Below are 22,866 nucleotides of genomic sequence, written 5' to 3' on the forward strand. Positions count from 1 at the left end.
AGCTTGCACTTCCTGCAGTTACTGGGGTCCAAGATAGTGATCATAGATATGATGCTTTGGGCAAAAGCTTATTTATGCCCTCTTCAGAGTGCACTACTATTCCACTGGGCTCTGCAAAAAGATGCGGTCCAGATGCAATTGCCTTGGACAAAGGAAGTGAGTCAGAGTTTGCACTGGTGGCTCCAGGCAGAGATCCTATCCAAAGGCTTGCCTCTCTGCATTTCCTCATGGGTGATACTGATGACAGATGCCAGGCTTTACAGTTGGGGAAGTCATTTCGAGGGTCATCTGGTTTAGGGTTGCTGCTTACCCTTTCTGAGAAGCTGATCCATCAACAGATTAGAACTGAGAGAGCTGTTGGCCTTCGAAATCTGGAATGCAAATTGATCAGAAGTTTCTTGGACAATGCCACAGGGGTGGCATACGTCAACAGACAGGGAGGTACCAAATGTGCTCTGTTAAAACTGGAGCCCCAATTGCTGTTTCGCTTGGTGGAAGCCAACCTAGAAGCTACATTGGTGGTGCATGTAGCGAGAGTGAACAGCGTGTGAGTCAATTTTCTCAGTCACCAGACTCTTGATCCAGGAGAGTAGAATTTGGCCCAGAAGGCTTTCAACAGCATTGTAAAGTGCTGGGGGAGGCCGATAATTGACCTGATGGCATCAGCAGAAAGTCTTTCCTTGCTTCAGCCAGCGATTCGAGCCGGGAAGCGCCAACATGGATGCCTTAGGTCCAGCCTTGGCCAACAAAAGAGCTGATGTATATGTTTCCCCCGGCCAATGATAGCCCGAGTCATTCAAAGAATAGTGACCCATCACAGGTTGATGATTCTCATGGCGCCAGATTGGCTTCATCTTCCATGGTGCACGGATCTATTGTGGCTATAGTGGGACAGATGTCTCAAACTGTTGCTTCTTACAACACTTCTTTCACTGGGACCAATTGCCCTGGAGAATCTGAATACTTTGAGATGATGGCATGGCTCTTGAGTGTGCAGCCTTAATGCAGAAAAGATATGTAGAGGTGGTCATAGCTACCCTTCTAGGATCCAAGAAGCCTGCGACTGTGATGGCTTATACTAAGTGTAGGAAGACTTTTCAGTGCTGGTATGTTAATCAGAAGGTGGTGCCCTATGGGACTCCGATATCCATAGTCCTGTCATTTCTTCAGGACAGGGCTTGGGACCATTGTATGATCAAGGAGCAAAAGGAGCGCTCAGGGAGGATAAGGCCATAGTGGAGAAACTGAATGAATTTTTTATTTCAGTCTTTACGGAAAAAGATGTAAGAGATCTACCTGAAGTAGAAATGGTTTTCAAGGGTGATGATGCGGAGGAACTGAAAGAAATCTCAGTGAATCTGGAAGATGTACTAAGCCAAATCAACAAGTTATAAAGTGATAAATCACCTGTACCGGATGGTATACATCCCAGGGTACTAAAAGAACACAGTCATAAAATTGCTGACCTGCTGTTAATTATCTGTAACCTGTCACTAAAATCATCTGTAATACTTGAAGATTGGAAGGTGGCCAATGTTACGCCGATTTTAAAAAAGGGTTCCAGGGAAGATCCGAGAAATTACAGACCAGTAAGTTTCACTTCAGTGCCGGGAAAAATGGTGGAAACAATTATTAAAAATTGTGGAGCACGTAGACAAACATAATTTAATGAGATGGAGTCAACATGGGTTCAGCCGAGGGGATCTTGCCTCATCAATTTGCTTGACTTCTTTGAAGGTGTGAATTAACATGTAGATAAAGGTGAGCCTGTTAATGTAGTGTATCTAGATTTTCAGAAAGCTTTTGATAAAGTTCCTCATGAGAAGCTCCTGAGAAAATTAAAGAGTCATGGGATAGGTGGCAAAGTTTAGTTGTGGATTAGGAATTGGTTATCGGATAGAAAATAGAGGGTAGGGTTAAATTGCCATTTTTCTCAATGGAGGAGAGTAAACAGTGGAGTGTCATAGGGGTCTGTACTGGGACTGATGTTATTTAACTTATTTATAAATGATCTGAGAATTGGAACAACTAGTGAGGTGATTAAATTTGCAAATGGCACTAAACTGTTCAAAGTTGTTAAAATGCATGCAGATTGTGAAAAATTGCAGGCAGAGTTTAGGAAATTGGAAAACTGGGTGTCCCAAGTGGCAGATGAAACTTAAAGTGGACAAATGCAAAGCGATGCACATTGGGAAGAATAACCCAAATCACAGTTACCGGATGCTAGGGTCCACCTTGGAGGTTAGCGCCCAAGAAAAGGATCTAGGTGTCATCGTAGACAAAACGATGAAGCCTTCCGCCCAATGTATGGTGGCAGCCAAAGAAGAAAACTGGATGCTAGGAATTATTATAAAAGGGATGGTTAACAAGACTAAGAATGTTATCAAACCCCTGTATCGCTCCATGATGCGACCTCATCTTGAGTATTGTGTTCAATTCTAGTGTCCTTATCTCAAGAAAAATATAGTGGTGCTAGAAAAGGTTCAAAGAAGAGCGACCAAGATGATAAAATGTATGGAACTCCTCTCGTATGAGGAAAGATTAAAAAGGTTAGGGCTCTTTAGCTTGGAAAAGAGATGGCTGAGGGGAGATATGATTTTTTTTTTTTTGTAATTCTTTATTGATTTTCAATTCGAGTATAAAGTGCAAAAATTTTACAAACAAGTAATACAATGAATAGCACTTACATCCAATCAAATAATACAAAACAAAACATATCCCCCCCCCCCCCGGATGTGTGTGAAAATCAAATAGGAATTGAAAGCTTATACAATTAATCAGACTTAACAAATTCCGTCAATGGACCCCCATATTGATTTAAATATTTTATTATGTCACTATATTTCCAAATTCATTTTTTCATATCTATAACACTGACACAAAGATTCCCACCAAAAGAAAAAATTTAGCCTGTCCCAGTTCTTCCAATTCCTGGTGATCGTTTGTATGGCATGTCATGATTATAAGAAGTCTGCATTTATACCTGTCTAATGAATTTTTAGCTTTCAACAATGTCCCACATATGACCACATCATAGGACAATGGAATCAATGTTTCCAGTATCATATTAATTTATCCCCATATTGATTTCCAAAATTTGAGTATCAAGGGACAATAAAACAACAAATGATCCAGTGTCACTACTTCAAGATGACAATGCTAGCATCTATTAGATTTTGAACTGTCTAACTTTTGTAAACAAACTGGGGTCCAAAAAATTCTATGTAACAAAAAAAACCCCAGATTTGTCTCATAGAGGCTGACGCTGTACATCTCATCCTCCAAGACCAAATCCGTGGCCATTGAGTAGCAGAAATCTGCTACTTTATCTCAATGCTCCAAATGTCTTTTAGGCTTGTTTTTGGTTTTTTATTCAAGTGTTCGGTTATTAATTTATACCACTTGGCGGTCTGATGCCCTTGCAAATCTGTCTGGAAACATAGGGCCGGCAAGCTATTCTGATTTTTTAAGTTGCGCCAATAAGGGAACCTTTCTGAATGGCCGGTTTCAACTGCAACCATTTATAAGCTTGAGACTTTGATATGCCGAATGATTGTTGCATCACACTGGACGCATGCAGATGTCCATAAGGATATCCTCGTTCATGCAAGATTTGCTGAAATTCAGACCTTGGGATTTCTTGGGGCTGTAGTCCTTCTTGAGGAATGGATCATTGGTTTTGTGTTGTACATAAAGTCCCGCAGCGTTCCTTTTTTCATTGAAAATTCTAACGACTAGCGCTTAAATCAGAGATCTGCAGGCTGCTATTAAGTAAATTAAAATCACTCTATCTTCTTATAATCCGCCAACTATTATCAATAGAAATCCCTCTTTACTCAAAGACGATATATTCTCAGACTTGACTAGTTGGTTGTTGAAGAGTGTGTTATTTTCGTGTGGGACTACGAGCTTTGGCTTGCCCGATCACAGCCGTCATTGGCCCCGTATTGTCCAGCAACTCCTTCCCGGTGACTTCTCCATAAACGACATCCCAGTCCATGTCAGCCAGACCGGAGCGGAGGGCGTGAAGCACGAGACTTCCAACGTCCCAGAGAAGACCATATTATTAAGAAACAAAAAACCTAGAAGTCCCGCCTCTCATCCAATAAGCCCTTTCCACTGGCTCTTGAGAAAACCCTTTCCAACTTTCACAACAGCACATTCAATATAAAAAAACAGAAAAATTAAATAATAAATTAAACCCCACTCAAATTGTTTATAAATTCCTGTGAACATCTTCCTTAAAATAATTGAGAGAGAAAAAAAAATGTACGTAATCCTGTAGCCTCACTTGTTCGTATTTCCTCTTTAAGGCATAGGATCAATATGCTGATTAATGAACTCGAGTTTAACTGGGTCCTCATAGTGGGTAGTTTTGTTGTTAATTGGGAGATATGATTGAAAGAGAATCTAGCACGGAACATTAAGAAAGGGGATAAATCTTTCTTTAGGTATATTAGTGATAGGAAAAGAAACAAAGATGGGATAGAACGCCTTAGACAAACGGACGGGAAATATGCAGAATCAGATTCCACTAAGGCAGAACTACTTAATGAATACTTCAGCTCAGTCTTCACCTGTGAAGCACCGGGAGCTGGTCCTCAGTTAAAGACAAGGGAAAGCCAGAAAGACCCATTTCAAGATTTTGAATTTACGTCCAGCAGCGTCTATTGCGAACTTTCAAGACTCAAAGTGAACAAAGCCATGGGACCAGACAACCTACACCCCAGGGTGCTCAGAGAGTTGAGTGAAGTCCTGGCAAAACCATTATCCGAGCTCTTCAATCTTTCCCTACGCACGGGAAGAGTCCCCTCGGACTGGAAAGCAGCTAACGTTATTCCACTCCACAAAAAGGGCTGCAGGACAGAGACGGCAAATTACATACCAGTGAGTCTCACATCCATAGTGAGCAAACTCATGGAAACACTGATCAAACAGACACTTGACACAATCCTGGACGAGGAAAATCTACGTGATCCCCACCAACATGGATTTACCAAGGGCAGGTCCTGCCAATCAAATCTGATTGGCTTCTTTGACTGGGTAACAAGTCAACTGGATGCCGGGGAGTCCCTGGAGATAGTGTATTTGGACTTCAGTAAGGCTTTTGATAGCGTCCCGCACCACAGGTTAGTGAACAAGCTGAAAACGCTGGGATTAGGAGAAACAATAACTGCATGGGTTAAGGATTGGCTGAGCGGTAGACTTCAGAGGGTGGTGGTAAACGGTATCTCATCCAAAACGTCCACAAGGCTCGGTCTTGTGCCCGATTCTATTCAACTTATTCATAGGAGATATGACCCAAGGGCTTAGAGGAAAAATATCATTGTTCGCCGACGACACAAAACTATGTAACATAGTAGGTAAAAGCACTTTGCATGACAGTATGAAGCAGGACCTACTACTATTGGAACAATGGTCAACGACTTGGCAGCTAAGCTTCAATGCTAAAAAATGTAAAGTAATGCACCTGGGTAAAAGAAATCTGTGCAGATCTTACTCACTAAATGGTGAGATCTTAGTTATAACCACGGCAGAACGCGATTTAGGAGTAATCATTAGTGATGACTTCAAATCTGCCAATCAAGTGAAAAAGGCTTCCTCCAAGGCAAGGCAAATGATGGGTTGTATCCGTAGAGGTTTTGTCAGCAGGAGACCTAAAGTCTTAATGCCGTTGTACAAATCCATGGTGAGACCTCATTTGGAGTATTGTGTTCAATTCTGGAGACCACACTACCGGAAAGATGTGCTGAGAATTAAGTCGGTTCAGCGAATGGCCACCAGGATGGTCTCAGGTCTTAAGGATCTCCCGTATGAAGAAAGGCTAAATAAATTGCAGCTGTACTCACTTGAGGAACGAAGAGAGAGAGGAGACATGATTGAGACGTTTAAATATATCACAGGTCATATCGAGGTGGAAGATGATATTTTCCACCTTATAGGCCCCTCGTCTACCAGAGGGCATCCGCTGAAAATCAGGGGAGGTAAATTTCATGGTGATTCCAGAAAGTATTTCTTCACCGAAAGAGTGGTCGATCACTGGAACGAACTCCCTCTGCAGGTGATCGAGGCCAACAGCATGTCAGAATTTAAGAGAAAATGGGATATTCACGTGGGGTCTCTAAGGGTGTAAAGCCAGGGGGGTGTGGGTCATTAGAGTGGGCAGACTTGATGGGCTATGGCCCTTTTCTGCTGTCATTTTCTATGTTTCTATCTTGAGTGGAGTAGAACAGGTACAAGTGGATCAATTTTTTTACTTCATCAAAAATTACAAAGACTAGAGGACACTCGATAAAGTTACAGGGAAATACTTTTAAAACCAATAGGAGGAATTTTTTTTTTTTTTTCACTCAGAGAATAGTTAAGCTCTGGAACGCATTGCCAGAAGTTGTTGCAAGAGTGGATAGCGTAGCTAGTTTTAAGAAAGGCTTGGACAATTTTCTGGAAGAAAGGTCCATAGTCTGTTATTGAGAAAGACATGTGGGAAGCCACTGCTTGCCCTGGATCAGTAGAATGGAATATTGCTACTCCTTGGGTTTTGGCCAGGTACTAGTGACCTGGATTGGACACCGTGATAATGGGCTACTGGGCTTGATGGACCGTTGGTCTGACCCAGTAAGGCTATTCTTATGTTCTTATGATTCTCTCAAGGTGCAGTTGGCAAACATCACATGCTTTAGAGCTTGAGTGGAGAAAGTGTCCTTATCCTCCCATCCTCCTGTGTGACAACCATTTCCTATGTGGAATCTTATTATTATTGTTCTATGGGCTCTCTATAAAGTCCCATTATGAACCCTTACAGAATGTTTCACTAATGGATCTTATAATCATGATGGTTTTCCTAGTGGTTCTTGCCTCGGTGAGAAGGGTTTCGGAGTTTCAGGCTCTGTTATGCAGAGAACCTTTCCTCAGATTTACACTGAGCCTTCTTTTCTGCCAAAGTGATATAGGCATTCCATGTAAATCAGGAAGTCGAGCTTCTGGCGGTCAATGCAATAGATGTGAAGAAAAGGACAAAGTTTTGGTGTTACTGGACGTGAGGAGAGTTCTTCTCTATTATCTTGAGGTGATTAATGATTTTTTTCTTTCAAATCATTTTTTTGTGGTAACCAAATTTAGATGGGGAAAGCCTATCTCAAAGGCTTCCATTTCAAGATGGGTTTGCATGGTTATTTCATCTGCATACATTGACTGTGGTAAACAGCTACCAATTTTTTTGAAAGCGCATTCAACCAGAAACGTAGCCTGTTCATGGGCAGAATCCTAGGAAGTTCTGCCCAAAGAGATTTGTAGAGCAGCTACATGGCCCACTCTCCATACTTTTACAGAATGGACGTGGCAGCACAAATAGAGACTGCTTTTGGGTCCTCAATGCTTGCAGGATGATCATTTGCCACGCACTAGACTCAGGGGATTGCTTTGATACATTCCATTTGTTGAGGCTCGTGTCTCTTTTGCACTGGAAGGAAAGATTAGGTTCTTACCTCAATAATCTTCTTTCCATTATAGTGTGTCATGAGTTTTGATGACTGCCCTGTCAGATTGTTACTTAGCCTGCTTTCTGTCTCAGACATGTGGGTGCCTCCAGATGCTAATCTGTGTGGTATCAAGAGAATATTAAGATGCTTACTGTTCTTTAGTTCAATAAGTATGAAGAACTAGCTGTTAATACTATATTGGCACCTTTAGGGGTGACTTTGGAAGTTACATAAACATTATTGCTGGTTGCACTCAAATGGGTGGCTCATTTGATTCTACCTTATTTGGGCTATATGTCAATTTGTTTAATTGTTATTGTTACAGAGCAGAAAAGACTTGACGTTTTGGAGAGTTCCCCTGCTTGTAGGAAGCCTCATTAACATAATTATTTTGACCCTCCCCTCTTCAGCACTGCCCACTGGATACCAGTTGCTTTCTTACAAGTGAGGCTGTAGGAGCTAGTCTTTTCTTCTCGTGTTTAAATTTTCTTTTCTCAGTACTTTTACATGTTTTGCATCTTCATGCTGCAGAGGTTCCCTGTGGGGACATCCCTGGCTGCGGGAGATCAGCCTTTGAGGATCAAGTCTGTTTCCAGGGGGTTAGCTGCCTTGCAGTACACCTCCTAGACACCCTCACCTTCAGATCAGGGCTTAGAGACTGTTCCCTTGGGAGCTAGCTCACCCCAGGTTCATTTGCTAGTAGTTTGAGTTAGAGAGCTGCACGGGAACGGGGACGACGGGAATCCCGGGGGTTCCCCCTTCGGGTCACAGGGATCCCGTGGGGATGCCCCCTAGGGTCGCGGGGATCCCGTGGGGACGCCCCCTAGGGTTGCGGGGATCCTGTGGTGACGCCTCCGAGGGTCGCGGGGTTCCTGCGGGGCTGGATGTATTCAGCCGCGAGGCTCGTCTCCCTATCTGCCCTGCCGTACACAGCTGAATGGAAGTCTTCCTAATGTCAGCGCTGACGTCTGAGGGAGGGCTTAAGCTGCGGCAGAGCAGAAAGGGAAAAGGCAGTGGTACAAGGTGGGGGGCGGTCCACCCCGGGTGCAGCACAGCCAGCTACGTCCCCCGACCGACAACAGGCCCTATCTGTCAAACCTCCCTGCCCTGTAGCCGCGAATCTAAATTACTTTATTACAGCAGCTTCAATTCTCCAGCTGCTGTAAGAAGGTAATTTAGATTCGCGGCTACAGGGCAGGGAGGTTTGTTGGACCGGGCCTGTTCTGTTGTCAGTCGGGCGGGTAAGCGCCACAAAGGTAAGGGGCAGGGAGGGAGAAAGGGAGGAAAGGTGGAGTGGAGAGGAAAAGGCGCTTAAGGTAAAACTGAGGGGGGAGAAAGACGCTGAAAGCACTGGGGAAGACAAAGGGGTGGAGAAGAACGCTGAAAGCACATGGGGAAGATGGGGGGGAGAGAAGGACGCTGAAAGGACATGGGGAAGACAAAGGGGTGGAGAAGGACGCTGAAAGCACATGGGGAACACAAAGGGGTGGAGAAGGACGCTGAAAGGACATGGGGAAGACGGGGGGAGAAGGACGCTGAAAGGACATGGGGAAGACAGAGGGGGGAGAAGGACACTGAAAGCACATGGGGAAGACAGAGGGGGGAGAAGGACGCTGACAGGACATGGGGAAGATGGGGAGAAGGACGCTGAAAGGAAATGGGGAAGAGAGAGTGGGGAGAAGACGCTGGCAGGGAAGAAGACAGAGATGCCAGACTATGGGGGGAGCGGAGGGAAGAAGATGGGTGCCAGACCAATTTGGAAGGGGGGAGAAAGGGAGGCACAGTAACAGAGCAAATGGAAGACGCAGAGAGAAGAGAGACAGTGAATGGAAGGAATTGAATGAGAACATGAGGAAAGCAGAAACCAGGCAACAAAGGTAGGAAAAAAAATTATTTTTCTTTCTTTCTTTCTTTTTTTTGCTTTAGGATAAAGTAGTATATTAGTTGTGTTGATAAAAATTTATAAACATTAGAGGCTCTGGTAGAAACCCGTTTACAAAGTATGTATTCTTCCCAATTAATATTTCCAAATTAATAAAGTCTTTTTGCTTATTTGTAAATGGGTTTCTACCAGAGCCTTTAATTCAGTAGCATAATTAAATGAAATAACTATTTCTGTAGTTTATGGGGACGGAGGGGATTCCTCGTGGGGACGGAGGGATTCCTCGCGGGGACGGGTGGGGACGGGTGGGATTCCTCACGGGGATGGGTGGGGACGGGTGGGACTTTGGTGGGGATGGGTGGGATTTCTGTCCCCGCGCAACTCTCTAGTTTGAGTGCAGGCTGCATGTCTCTGTGGAGATGTTCCTGGGGTGTTTGTTGATGGTGGAGGTCCCAGGCCATTGGAGCTGGACTGGAGGGGCAGTTTGAAGACCAGCAGTCCAGTTTGCATGCTTGTTGACACAGTGGATCTCCCTGTTAGCTGTACAGAGATAACAGCCTGTCACAGCAATTTTGGGTGGTCTTCAAATGTGGTTTTGGACAGTTTGGAAGTTATCCCTATTCCCCCACCCCCACCCCTAAAATCCTAAAATTGCCATGTTTTGGGGATTCCTATGTTTTTTCAAAGAGTATAAGAAGATGATAATGAGGTAAATCAACCTTGACAAGTCCAAAACTCCACCTCACACCATTAGAGAAAGTAATGTATGGCTGAATCTATCAATTTAGAACAGCCACCTCCAATACATTGTACATTCAAGATTTAGGTAAACAGTCCTCTTCAAATCATATCAGAAGTAAGACAAACCAAATATATTGGATAATTCATTCATTAATTTTTCTTCCATACAGCAGAGATACTAGCATGTCCCCGACGGGACCCGTTTCGCCCAGACAGGGCTTTTTCAAGGGTTCACAGTGGGCGCTCTGCATAATACAAAAAGATTTCATATACAACATATCTAAAATTTATAAGAAAACAATGTATCTAAATCTATTAATCCACTCTAATTAATATCTTACTCTAATGAGACTGCTTAAACAGTTTTTCAAATTCTAACAAACCCTATTCATAACACACAAATTCTCATTCAAAATAAGTAAATAATTCTAAAAATGGAGAAGTACTATATGTTCCTGAAAATATAGATAAATATAATTTATACACATTAAATATATATAAAAATACAATCATAAAAGACAATCAGAACTCCTTAATTATTACACTTTTTAATAAATCATTATATATCTAACACACTTAGTGTATAGTTGATTATGCTTCAAGAGTTATTTAATTGATTACCATTTCATCAAATACTAATTGACTAAATTCAATTTATATTAATTTGGTAACTTGCTCATAATTATTCATTCATTTACTTCAACAAATGCTGATCAACTTAATTCAACTTATAATTATTCTATAATTAACTCATTACTTATGTTCAAGCATGTTATTGAAGCTAATTGAATTATAAGTCTCAAAGAGATAAACTCATACACATTAAGTTAAATACACTGAAACACATTAAAAACTCCTTAATAATTTATATGTAACTCTTGAAAATTTAATAATTCATAATATATTTTTAAAAACTCATCCAGTTCATCTATTTTAAATTTATTAAATGACTTACTATACCTAAAACTAATTGACTTGATTCAATTCATTTTAACTTGAAGACTTAATCATATTAAATTTTCAATTTACTTCATCAAATGCTGATTGACTTAATTCAATTCATATCAACACAATAATGAACTCCTTCCTTATAATCAACTATACTGAGGCTAATTAAACTTAAATATCTCAAATTGATAAATCGTTAACTTGCTTCATCTAAACCCAATAAGTTTAATTTATGTTTACTTAATTACCTAAAGCAATTACATTAATCCCACAATTACTTAAATCATCTCCGATTTATCTTCTCATAATTACTATAAACTTCCTTTTAATTAATAAATTAACTTACTTCAATTTATGCTAACATAATAATGAACTCTTTCCTTATAATCAACCCTGCTATTGAAACTAATTAAATTTATAAATCTCAAATTGATAAATCATTAACTTGCTTCCTCTAAATCCAATGAGTTTAATTTATATTTACTTCATTATCTAAAATAATCACATTAATCCAATTATTTAAATCATTTCCAATTTATCTTCCCATAGTTACTATAAAATACCTTTCAGTTAACAAAATCTCAAAAGTGCTCAATCAGTGCAATTACATTCCTTAAATAAAATTCATCAATTATAAATATCAAACATACATATCAACTCTTTCTAAAAATCCATTATATATACTATGCCTTTAAAAATATTACAGCCATCGAAATACAGCTAATTTAATTTAAAACTCTAATATTATAAACTCTAAAACCCACTTAAAGTGCCAATCTAATTCTAATGTGAACTAAACCTTTCATATATCATTAATGGAATTTCATTAAAACTCCCAATATAGATGAGCTTATTTTAATTACTTTTAACAATTCATTGATACATGCCAAACGTTTATCTCATTCAGTGCTCCAGTAATTTAAAACGTACCCAGTCTTGAAGTTGAAATACTCCCGGCAGATCTAGCAGTTAAGAAGTGAGGACGCTGAAGAAAGGTGGATAATTTTGATTAATGCAGTTTGAGCTTTTACTTTATGTATGGATATAAAAGTATTGTTAAAGAGATTTAAGCAAGACTGGGTACGTTTTAAATTACTGGAGCACTGAATGAGATAAACGTTTGGCATGTATCAATGAATTAAAGGCTCTGGTAGAAACCCATTTACAAATAAGCAAAAAGATTTTATTAATTTGGAAATATTAATTGGGAAGAATACATACTTTGTAAACGGGTTTCTACCAGAGCCTCTAATGTTTATAAATTTTTATCAACACAACTAATATACTACTTTATCCTAAAGCAAAAAAAAAAGAAAGAAATATAATTTTTTTTCCTACCTTTGTTGTCTGGTTTCTGCTTTCCTCATGTTCTCATTCAATTCCTTCCATCCACTGTCTCTCTTTTCTCTGCGTCTTCCATTTGCTCTGTTACTGTGCCTCCCTTTCTCCTCCCTTCCAAATTGGTCTGGCACCCATCTTCTTCCCTACGCTCCCCCCATAGTCTGGCATCTCTGTCTTCTTCCCTGCCAGCGTCTTCTCCCCACTCTTTCTTCCCCATTTCCTTTCAGCATCCTTCTCCCCCCATCTTCCCCATGTCCTGTCAGCGTCCTTCTCCCCCCTCTGTCTTCCCCATGTGCTTTCAGTGTCCTCCCCCCTTTAGAGGGCAATTGCTGTTCGGAAAAGTTCTGGTCGACCTCATGGCTAGTGTGCAAGACCGTAAACCCAAATTCTTGCCTGACAACAGGCTGTGGTCCTCTTGAGGTCTGGGGCATTTTAGCTTTCGTCCCTCCAGAAACTCATCAGTACTATGGAGGCTCCTCGGGTCACTGATCCTATCAGTCCACTAAACAGTGGTTCAGTGATTCCCAGCGTACTCAGTCTTCGGGGAACCATGCTGCATCTATATCCTAAGAAGCAGTTGTGACGCCAGGCCTGTGGCCATGCCTCAGCAGATTGGAGGGTGGCTTGCGGCCTTCCTGGAGATGTGGATGGCCATCATCTATTTGCTGGGTCCTGGATATCCTTCAGGATGGCTACAAACTCAAGTTTCATTGGCCCCCGTTAGAGCTCTTTTTGGTCTCCCCAGTAGGGAGACTGGAGAATGCAGCCTAGATGGAGACCACGCTCCACAGGTTGCTAGACATTGCAGTCATAGAACCTGACCTGGGGCCCGACTCAGTCTCCAGACGATACTCTATATACTTTATCGTGCCAAAGAGAGGCTCCGAGGATAGGAGACTGATTCTAGGCTTCAAGGCGGTCAATGCGATGCTCAAAATCCCTCAGTTAGGATGGAAACTTTGTGGTCCATGATCACCTCTGTGGCTCAAGGAGAATTCATGGCTTCCATGGACTTGATGGAGGCCTATCTTCATATCTCAATTTTTCCAGACCATAGGATATTCCTGACATTCCATATTCAATAGCAGCATTTCCAGTTTGCGACCTTGCCCTTCATGCTGGCGATGGCACCCAGGAACCCCTTCACCAAGATAATGGTAGTGATGGTAGCTCACCTCCAGAAACTTGGGATACTGAATGACTGGCTCATCAGAGCTCAGTCGGAGTCTGAGAGGCATCAGGCGGTTTGGCAGGTTGTACAGCTTCTTCACTCCCTGGGTTGGGTGATCAACTTTTGAAAGAGCCACTTAGTGCCGATGCAGGACTTGGAATACCTGTGGATACGTTTTGCCACAGGACAGAACAAGGTGTTTCTGTCCCACTCACGCCAGGAGAAGCTTTGCCAGCTGATCTGCACTTTCCTGGTGTCTCCAGCTTCGACAGCCTGGCAATACTTGCAGGGCCTGGGGTCCATGGTGGTGATCATAGATGTAGTCCCCTGGGTGAGGACCCATCTGCGCCCACTACAGAATGTGCTTATGTCCCGTTGGAGTTCACAGAGGGATCCATTGCATGTCCAGCTTCCCTGGATGGCAGAGGCCCGGAACAGCCTGGTCTGGTGTTTAAGTCCTCCATATCTATCACTGGGTCTTCCCCTCCGGTTTTCGATTGAGTGATCCTTGCGATGGATGCCAGCCTGTTTGGCTGGGGTGCTGTTTGCTCGAATAGCCTGCTCCAGGGATGATGGTCTCCATCTGAGAGAAGGTGGTCAATCAATCAGCTGTAACTTGGGTGATTCGGCTGGCCCTCCTGCACTTCAAGAGTCTTGTCCGGAATCAGGCGGTGCATGTCTTCTTGAACAATGTCACAGCAGTGGCCTAAGTCAGTCACAGGAAGGCACCAGGAATGTGTCTCTGCATCAGGAAACCTAGCTTCTCTTTTGGTGGGTGGAAAACCACCTCGTAGCGATTTCAGTAGCACAAATAGCAGGAGTGGACATTGTACAGGCAGATTATCAGCCATAATACTCTGGACCCGATGGAATGGTTTCTGTCCCAGAGAGCCTTCCGCTGCATAGTGGACCAGTGGGGTCCTCCAATGTTCAGCCTCATAGCGGCGGCGGCCAACAAGAAAGCAGAGCAGTTCTTCAGCCACCATCACGAGCCAGGAATCGAAGGCTTAGACAAACTGATACAGCCATTACCAATGGAGAGTCTTCACTATGTCTTCTCTCTGTGGCCCATAATAGACCATCTGCTAAGGCAGATCAAGGCATACAGAGGTTGGGTGATTCTTGTGGCCTCTGACTGTCCAAGGCAGCCATGGCATGCTGACCTGGTTCGTCTGCAGCTAGATCAGGGGCTCAGACTTCCCTGCCATCAGCATCTCCTTACTTAGGGCCCAATTGCCCTTCAGGATCTGAACCGCTTTGTTCCAACCTGGCTATTGAGCTTGTGGGCTTAGTCCATAAAGGCTATTCTTCAGACGTGATAGCTACCCTTTTACACAGCAAAATGAAGTCAACTGTGGCAGCTTATGTGAAGGCTTGGAAATGTTAATAATCATGGTGCGCTCAGAACTATGAGGATCCATCTTTGCTGTCAGTGCCTCTGATTTTCGCATTCCTTCAGGAAAGACTGGAGAAGGGTCTGACCTTCAGCTCTCTGAGGGTTCAGATTGCCTGTCTCGCTTGTTTGGGTCCTAAATTTCTGAGAGGCTCCTTGGTTGCTTATCTGGACATTGTCCAGTTTCTTAGGCGCACATTGAGGCTAACCTGTCCAACTTGGAATCTCAATCTAGGTCTTCAATTGCTGGCTCGTCCACCCTTTTAGTCTTTGGAACAGGCATGCTTAATGAATCTTACTGTCAAGATAGTTTTCCTGGTGGCCATAACTTTGGCACTCAGGCTTATCCTGCAGAGATCCTTTTCTTCTGATTACGGATTACTGCATGGTTCTGCGCACTGTTCCCTCCTTTCTCCAAAGGTGGTCTCTAGTTTCCACATCAACCAGGAGGTCTGACTGCCTGATTTCATTCCCTCTGGATTGAGTAAACAGGACCAAGTATTGCGGTCACTAAATATGTGACTTCAGTTGAAGTACTTGGAGGTCACAAATGAGTTTCAGGTTTCTGACCACCTATTCCTGCTGGTAGCCATAAGGGCAGGCCAACTGCAAAAGCCACCGTTTCCAGATTGATCCTTATGGCTATTTTGATGGCCTACATCGCTGCCAGAAAGAAGCCCCCTGTTTCTGTAAGGGCTCATTCTACTAGAGGCATTTCTTCCTCTTCGGCAAAGATCTTGGCTATCCCTTTGGAGGAGATCTTCCTTGCATACCTTTACCAGGTTTTACAGGATCAATGTGGCAGCCAAGCAGGATGCTGCTTTTGGGTCCTCAATTTTGGCAGCAGGCTCATCAGGTGCACCCTGACTCTTTCAGACTGCTCTGTTACATCCCACTTGTCCAGAAATAGAGCAGGATTGTACAAGAATGAAAGATTAGGTTCTTACCTTTGCTAATTTTTCTTGTAAATTCATGCTCGATTCCTGGAACCCGCCCTAGGAGTGGGTGATTCGCCAATTATCTGTCTTATTTAATACCAGTAAGCTGGACTTCTGGTTTCCTGACCAACCTTTCCTGACCAACCTTTCCAATCTTATCATGCTTTGCACTTGGAATTTGGGGGTCCCCAGCAGTAGTGCCCCTTCTGTCGGTGCAGGCTATGTCTCCTTGTAGAACAGTTTTCAGGTTTACGATGTTTGATAACCTGTTTCAATTGTTGATTGTTACATATTTCATGTTCTGAACAGATTAGACTTATTTGTCAGGGAGGTTTTTCCATACCACTCCTCTTTCTTTGTAAATGGTGTCCAGTGGGCAATGCTGAGATAAGAGGGGAGGGTCAAAAGAATTATGTTAATGAGACTTCCTATAAACAGTGTCTTGCGACATTAGATGCATAATCCACTTGTCCAGGAATAGAGCATGGATTTACAAGAAAGATTAGCAAAGGTAAGAACCTAATCTTTTATTAGGGGTTATCCATGGTTTTTGGTGATCATTAGGCTATCCCATCTATTGTCAGTGAGGAGCTTATTCAGTATGGCATCTTTGTTACTGGCTGATCTCGCATTTACAAGGGCCCAAGGAGAATTATGCCTCCCACCTTAACTACCAGACTTTGGCCTGCTCCCACGTTGGAAAGAAAGGTGGCTGTGTGGAAGCAATAATTAAAACCTGACACCTGATTGCATCCTAGCAGAATGAGCCAATCCGCAACCAGAGGTGGGTAACCACCTTTTGCAACACAGGCAGTTTCATGGGAGAAGTCACAGAAAGGAGAGCAGGAGAGTTGTGTGGATGGAGCAGTGATCAGTAAGAGCAACTGAGTGAGAAATGGGGGCACAGAGAGAAGGTAGGAGATTATGTGAGCCTGAAAGCTCTCCTTGGGGAGAAAGAAATGAAGGAAGAAAGAAATAATATCTGTTCAGCCTAGGTCCTCCCTTCCCTTGTCCCTCTGTTTTAGCCTATGTTCAAAAATTTTACTTTTGCATTTTGTGGTTCAAACATGTTCATTTCTTTAATAGGAAAACACAAAAACTATGAATGTCAAGTGCATAAAATTTAGCCCTGTACATCCTGGAAGCAAAGAACTGTGTTTTGCTTGGCGTGAGTTTTCTGATTATATACGAGTGATTTTGACTTCTGGAACTCCTGCAAAACTTGTTCTTGTGGACTGGCCTGGGTTAGAGGAGGTAAGCCGCACTGAAACCTACTTTAGCTGTGTGTCCAAACTCTTATACACACTGTTAGTGGCACAGTAAGAGGGTGCCGGGGGGTGGGGTGGCAGCGGGCAGACCGCCCTGGATGCCTTCTTCGTGGGGAGACACCAGCACTTCTTTCTGCCAACACCCCGCGTACCTCTTTAAAAGTCTGCCAGCATGAGTAGCATCTTCCACTTGCTCCTCGTGCCGGCCTCGGCTCCCTTCTGACATCACTTCCTGGTTGCAGGTTGGCACAAGCAGCAGGTGGAAGATGCTACTCATGCTAGTGAACATTTTAAGAGGTAGGCAGGGCTGGGGAGGCACAAGTAGCAGGGAAGAGTAGGGGGCGCATGGTGTGGTGAAGAAGAACCCGGACACCAACTTCCTTCACTATGCCACGGCACACCATTATATTCTTATTAAACTAAGAAAAAAATTGGAAAGAAGGCTATTTTAAAATTTATCTATGTTCTGTAAAGACAAGCAAGTTTCCACACATACAAATGGGTTATTCCTTATCATCAAAGCAGATGAATTCAGAGACAAGTGAGTTGTTACTATCTACCAGCAGGTGGAAATGGGGACAAGTACTAAACTCTAATATAGGGCAGTAAGCAGCCTGGTCAGTCAGTATTTTTCCTATCTCAGCAGCTTCTGGTTTCTTCTGTAACAGTGATTCCTGTCCCAGTCCACTGGTTCAGTTGAGTTTCAAAGTACATTAGCTACTGCTAGTGCCTATTACGGTTATACCTGGTCTAGGGTAACTAGATTTTTGTCCAGAGAAGCCTAGACACATGGCCTCGCCCCATTCCATCTCCAGTCCCGCCCCGTTCTGCCTCTGTCTTTGTTTTCTGATCTCCAGGCCATGTCTACAGGGTTTCTGAGTATGCGCGGATGTGTGTGACATCATCTACACGTGCTCAGAGGCCTCCAGTCCCAGCCAGGAGCTAAGGGCTTTCCAAAACCCAGACAAAATAACGGGTTTTGTAAAGTCTGTCCTGGCATCCAGATATTCCTCTCAAAAGAGGACATGTCCGGGTTTTCCTGGTGACCCTACCCTGGTCCATCCCTTCTCCCCCCTCTTTCTGTGGACTTCTTCCTCACCAACAAAAAAAGAAAAATAGAGACTTCTAGGAAGCCAGAAGCTACACAGGATTCTGTTGTGGGTGGCTTGCTACAAAGAGGGGGATGAGTTCAGCTAAAGCCAGCACATTTCCTCATAGAGAAAAGGCAAAGCAGGAACATTGCCGGGGTGAGTACAACTTTAAATCTTTAATTGCTGTTGGGTTGTTTACTATTTTGCTTTCACTTTCATTATCTGCCAGCCAGGGGCTATGGAATTCTGCTCCTACAGCTTGGAGTGAATTGGCAGCATCAGGACAGAGTATAGAACATGATGGCAGATAAAGGCCAAATGGCCCATCTAGTCTGCCCTTCTGCAGTAACCATTATCTCTTCCTCTCTTTAAGACAGTGTATCACAAGCTGTGTGCTGCGGCACACCAATGTGCCTCCTGAGATTTCAGGTGTGCCACGATACACTGGGGAAGAGGAGAGTTGCCGGTGCCAGCTGACTGTCTACAGGACGTGCCTCTCGCAAAGAGAGGCACGTCGTGTAAGCAATCTCTGCACATCAGCACCTCTTCTCTCTGCCGGCTCTTCTCTCCAGCTTTCTCTCTTCTCGAAGGCTCTTCTCTCCTTCTCCCTGCTGGCCTTTCTCTCCTCTCAGCGCAAGGCCTATTTGAAGGGCCTTTACACATGCACTGACATCATCATGCTGACGCCAGTGCACCTCTAGGTTTAGTGTGCCCCGGCTCAAAAAAGTTTGCGAGACACTGCTCTAAGAGATCCCACGTGCCGATCCCACGCTTTCTTGAATTCAGACAGTCTTTCTCTCCACCATTTCTTCCGGGAGACTGTTCCACACATTTGCCACCCTTTGTGTAAAAAAGTATTTCCTTAAATTACTCCTGAGCCTATCACCTCTTAACTAATTAATAGTTCACTTCAGGTACTTGGGGCTCATTATCGACCACTGCTTGACATTTGAAACTCAAGTCAATTCTTTAGTAAACTCATGCTTCTACAGCCTAAGGCAGTTTCGGTCCATCTGCTTCTCCTTCAACGAGTCTTCACAATCCATATTAATCTTGAGCCTGGTTATCAGTAGACTCAATTACTGCAACTTGGCTTATTCTGGGATCTCAGAGACAGTGCTTCGCAGTTTATAGACCATCCAAAATATTGCTGTTAGGATCCTGTGCATGTCCACAAGAAAAAACAAGGAAATAAAACCCCACAAAAAAAATAAAGTAAATGCAAGAAAGTGGGGATGGAACCATGCACAACCACCTGGAATATGTTAACAGAATTGCTCTATAATATGGACACACCTTGAATATTGTATGCAATTCTGGTCACTGTAACTCAAAAAAGATATAGTGGAATTAGAAAAAGTACAGAGAAGGGCAATGAAAATGATAAAAAGGATGAAAAGACTTCCCTATGAAGAAAGACTAAAGCAGCTAGAGCTCTTCAGCTTGGAGAAGAGACAACTCAGAGGTGATACGATAGAGGTCTATAAAATATTGAGTGGAGTAGAAAGGGTAGATGTGAATCACTTGTTTACTCTTTCCAAAAATACTAGGAGTAGGAGACATGCAATGAAACTACTAAGTAATAGATTTAAAACAAGCAGGAGAATATATTTCTTCACACAACGTGTAATTAAACTCTGGAATTCGTTGCTGGAGAATGGTGAAATCAGCTTAGCAGGGTTTAAAAAAGGTTTGGATAATTTCCTAAAAGAGAAATCCACAGGCCATTATTCAGATGGCTTAGGGAAATTAACTGCTTATTCCTAGGATAAGCAGCATAAAGTCTGTTTTACTACTTGGTTGGCCACTGTTGGAAACAGGATTCTGGGTTTGATGGACGTTCGGTCTGTCCCAGTATGGCAATTCTTATCAGATGGATCATGGTCTCATGGTTTCTGTAGTTCCTTGCCATTATTGACTGAAACAGGCTCAAACAACTGGGAAAAAAAATCACTTCTTCAATATATCGGTGAGAGAGGATTGTATGCAGGGAAAGTCGCTATGACCTTGTGACACCCCTGCTAAAACAGTAACATTGGCTGTCTGTAGTGCAGCATATATAGTTCAAGATCCTCTCGCTTATACACTGCACACTTTTTTTTGGTGCCCTTCTGTGTCTTTCTGCCAGTATTGTCCCATACAGTTTGGATGGGGGAACTAAGCTAGTCTGGCAGAGTAAAATCAGGAAAAGACAAGCTTAGTTCCCCCGTCGATCACTACCATCTACCGCTGCCACTGGCTTAGTAAAATCAGGAAAAGACTAGCTTAGTTCCCCTGTCCTTGACAAAGTTAAGCGAAATGTGTCGGCAAGGGGAGAAATCTGCTTATAAAGCTAAGTTAATTTATTTAACTAAAGAACTAATAATGCAAGAATAAATAAGAACTGTGAAGATAGATTTAATAGTGAGCATAATACTATGCTTTGAATAATGATTACTCCAACCACAGTGAGTTACAATGCTTGTGTGGAGATCTGAACTCCCATTGAGGCATTAGTATGAAAACTTGTACAGTGGTACCTTGGTTTATGAGCATAATTCGTTCCAGAAGCATGCTCTTAAACCAAAACACTCATATATCAAAGCAACTTTTCCCATAAGAGTTAGTGTAAACTGGAACAATTCGTTCCACATCCCCCAAAACTTAATTACCATTAGGGACGCCTCCACTGCTGCCTCTGCCACAGACCCATCCAAGTGGCTCCTCCAATTCTCCTCCTCTGCTGCTGTTCGCTGCCTCTCACTGCAGGTGGTACTGGCTAAGCAAACCGTCGCCGCCACAGAGCCCAACTGGACACTGTTGGCTATGCCGCTCCCGGACGCTGCCCGCCCCCCCGAATGCCACTACCCCTCTGCTGGGACTCTCAGGTGCTGGCTCACTCCTGTCGGATGCACCCCGACTCCCATGTTCCACCCGAGGCCACTGATTCTGCTATCGCCTCTTCCTCCCCCCTCTCCCCGAATGGCCCTGTCCTTACCCCTGCACCGCCGGTGATAGAAAGTGCCTGCCGCCGGTCTGCTACTGAGCCTTGAGCATCTGCGCATGCTCAGGTTTTCTGGATCTCACCCTCTCCAAGATTCTCATGAGATCTCGAGTCTCATGAGAATTTCGGTGAGGATGAGATCCAGAAGGCTTTGAGTATGAGCAGATGCTCAAGGCTCAGCAACAGACTGGCGGCAGGCCCTTTCTAATTCCGGTGGCACACGGGTAAGGACAGGGCCAGTCGGTAGATGGGGAGGAGACGATCGTGAAGGGAGGGAGCAGCGCCGGTGGCCTCGGGGGGAGCAATACTGTTGGTTCCCGCGGTCGGGTCGGGTGGGGGCTCACAAATCGAGTCAATGCTCGGTTTGCGAGTCAAAAGTTTGCTGAGTGTTTTGCTCGTCTTGCAAAACACTCGCAAACCGGGTTACTCGTAAATCGAGGTTTGACTGTATGTCTTAATAAGTTTACACAGTGATTACTCGTGTGTGCTATGGCATTCATCACCTGATTCCTTCTTCATCTTGTTTTCAGGTCGCCTCTACACAGCGCAGCATCTGGTTTAACCTTTACTTGGCTTTTGACCTTAGACTTGTTACTTTCCTATTATAATGATTTTAATTTCTTTCTGTTTTCTGACTCACTATTTTTTTTGTGAACTGCTTTGCTACTTTGTAAAAGGCAGTTTATAAAAAATAATAAACCATAAAACATCTCTAGTGGGATTCCCTACGTGTTCTGTTTTAATAGTATCCTTTAAGGATACACCACACTGAAAAATGCATTTCTCAGCAACTGTCAACTTCCCCCAAATTTTAGTTTAAAAGCTGTTTTATCTCCTTTTTAAATTTTAGCGCCAGCAGCCTGGTTCAATACCAGTTAAGACAGAGTCCGTCTTTTTGGAATAGGCTCCCACTTTCCCAGAATATTGCCCAGTTCTTAACAAATCTAAATCCGTCATCCCTGCATCATCGTCTAAACCAAATATTAAGGTTTCAGAGCTCTGGCTGCCTCTTGGGTCCTATGTGTCGAATGGTGATCATTTCTGAAAATACTACACTGGCTAATCAGCCTCTATAGAAAAGATTTGCAGAGATTACAGAGTTGGAGGTGAGGAGTGGTTTAGTGGTAGAGCTGCTGCTTCAGCACCCTGAGGTTCTGGGATCAAACTCTAGTGCTTCTCCTTGAATGTGTAACCACAAAAAGGCAGTATACAAGTCCCATTCCCTTTCCTTTGTGACCAGATTTAGCCAGACAGTCCTCCAGAATCTATTTGGTGTTTAGAATCCAACTCCATCCTGCTAGGCCCTTCTCTTCCAGTTCCAGGCTGTATTCCAAAAAATGAAAAAAAGATGAAAGTAAAAAAATGTAAAAAATAAGATGGCTTGTTGCCTAGGTGTCTGCCTATTGTGGCACCTCTTGTTTTATTCTTCCACTTTTTCTGTTGATGGAAGTCTGTAGATAAAGAATTCCACATGGGAGAATTCAGAGTCCTGCCTGTTCTCAGAGAAAATGAAACTACTTACCTGTAGCAAGTGTTCTCCAAGGACAGTAGGATAATTTGAATCTTCACACTGTCACTTCCTCAAAGAGTTATAGTCCTAAAGCTAGTAATAGACTGGGGAGTTCCCATATA

At 43.2% G+C, this 22,866-nt stretch overlaps 1 protein-coding gene across 2 annotated transcripts in view; it reads left to right on the top strand.

The window, feature by feature from the left end:
* Window positions 1–22,866, top strand: part of SMCHD1 (structural maintenance of chromosomes flexible hinge domain containing 1) — a 719,028-nt gene that overhangs the window by 439,267 nt on the left and 256,895 nt on the right. For both annotated transcript variants that reach the window (XM_033933958.1, XM_033933959.1), the window contains one exon: window positions 16,979–17,146. In XM_033933958.1, the coding sequence (XP_033789849.1) occupies window positions 16,979–17,146 (168 nt within the window). The remainder of the gene's footprint in view (window positions 1–16,978; window positions 17,147–22,866) is intronic.

Source organism: Geotrypetes seraphini, chromosome 2, assembly GCF_902459505.1.
Source record: "Geotrypetes seraphini chromosome 2, aGeoSer1.1, whole genome shotgun sequence".
Lineage (NCBI taxonomy): Eukaryota > Metazoa > Chordata > Amphibia > Gymnophiona > Dermophiidae > Geotrypetes > Geotrypetes seraphini.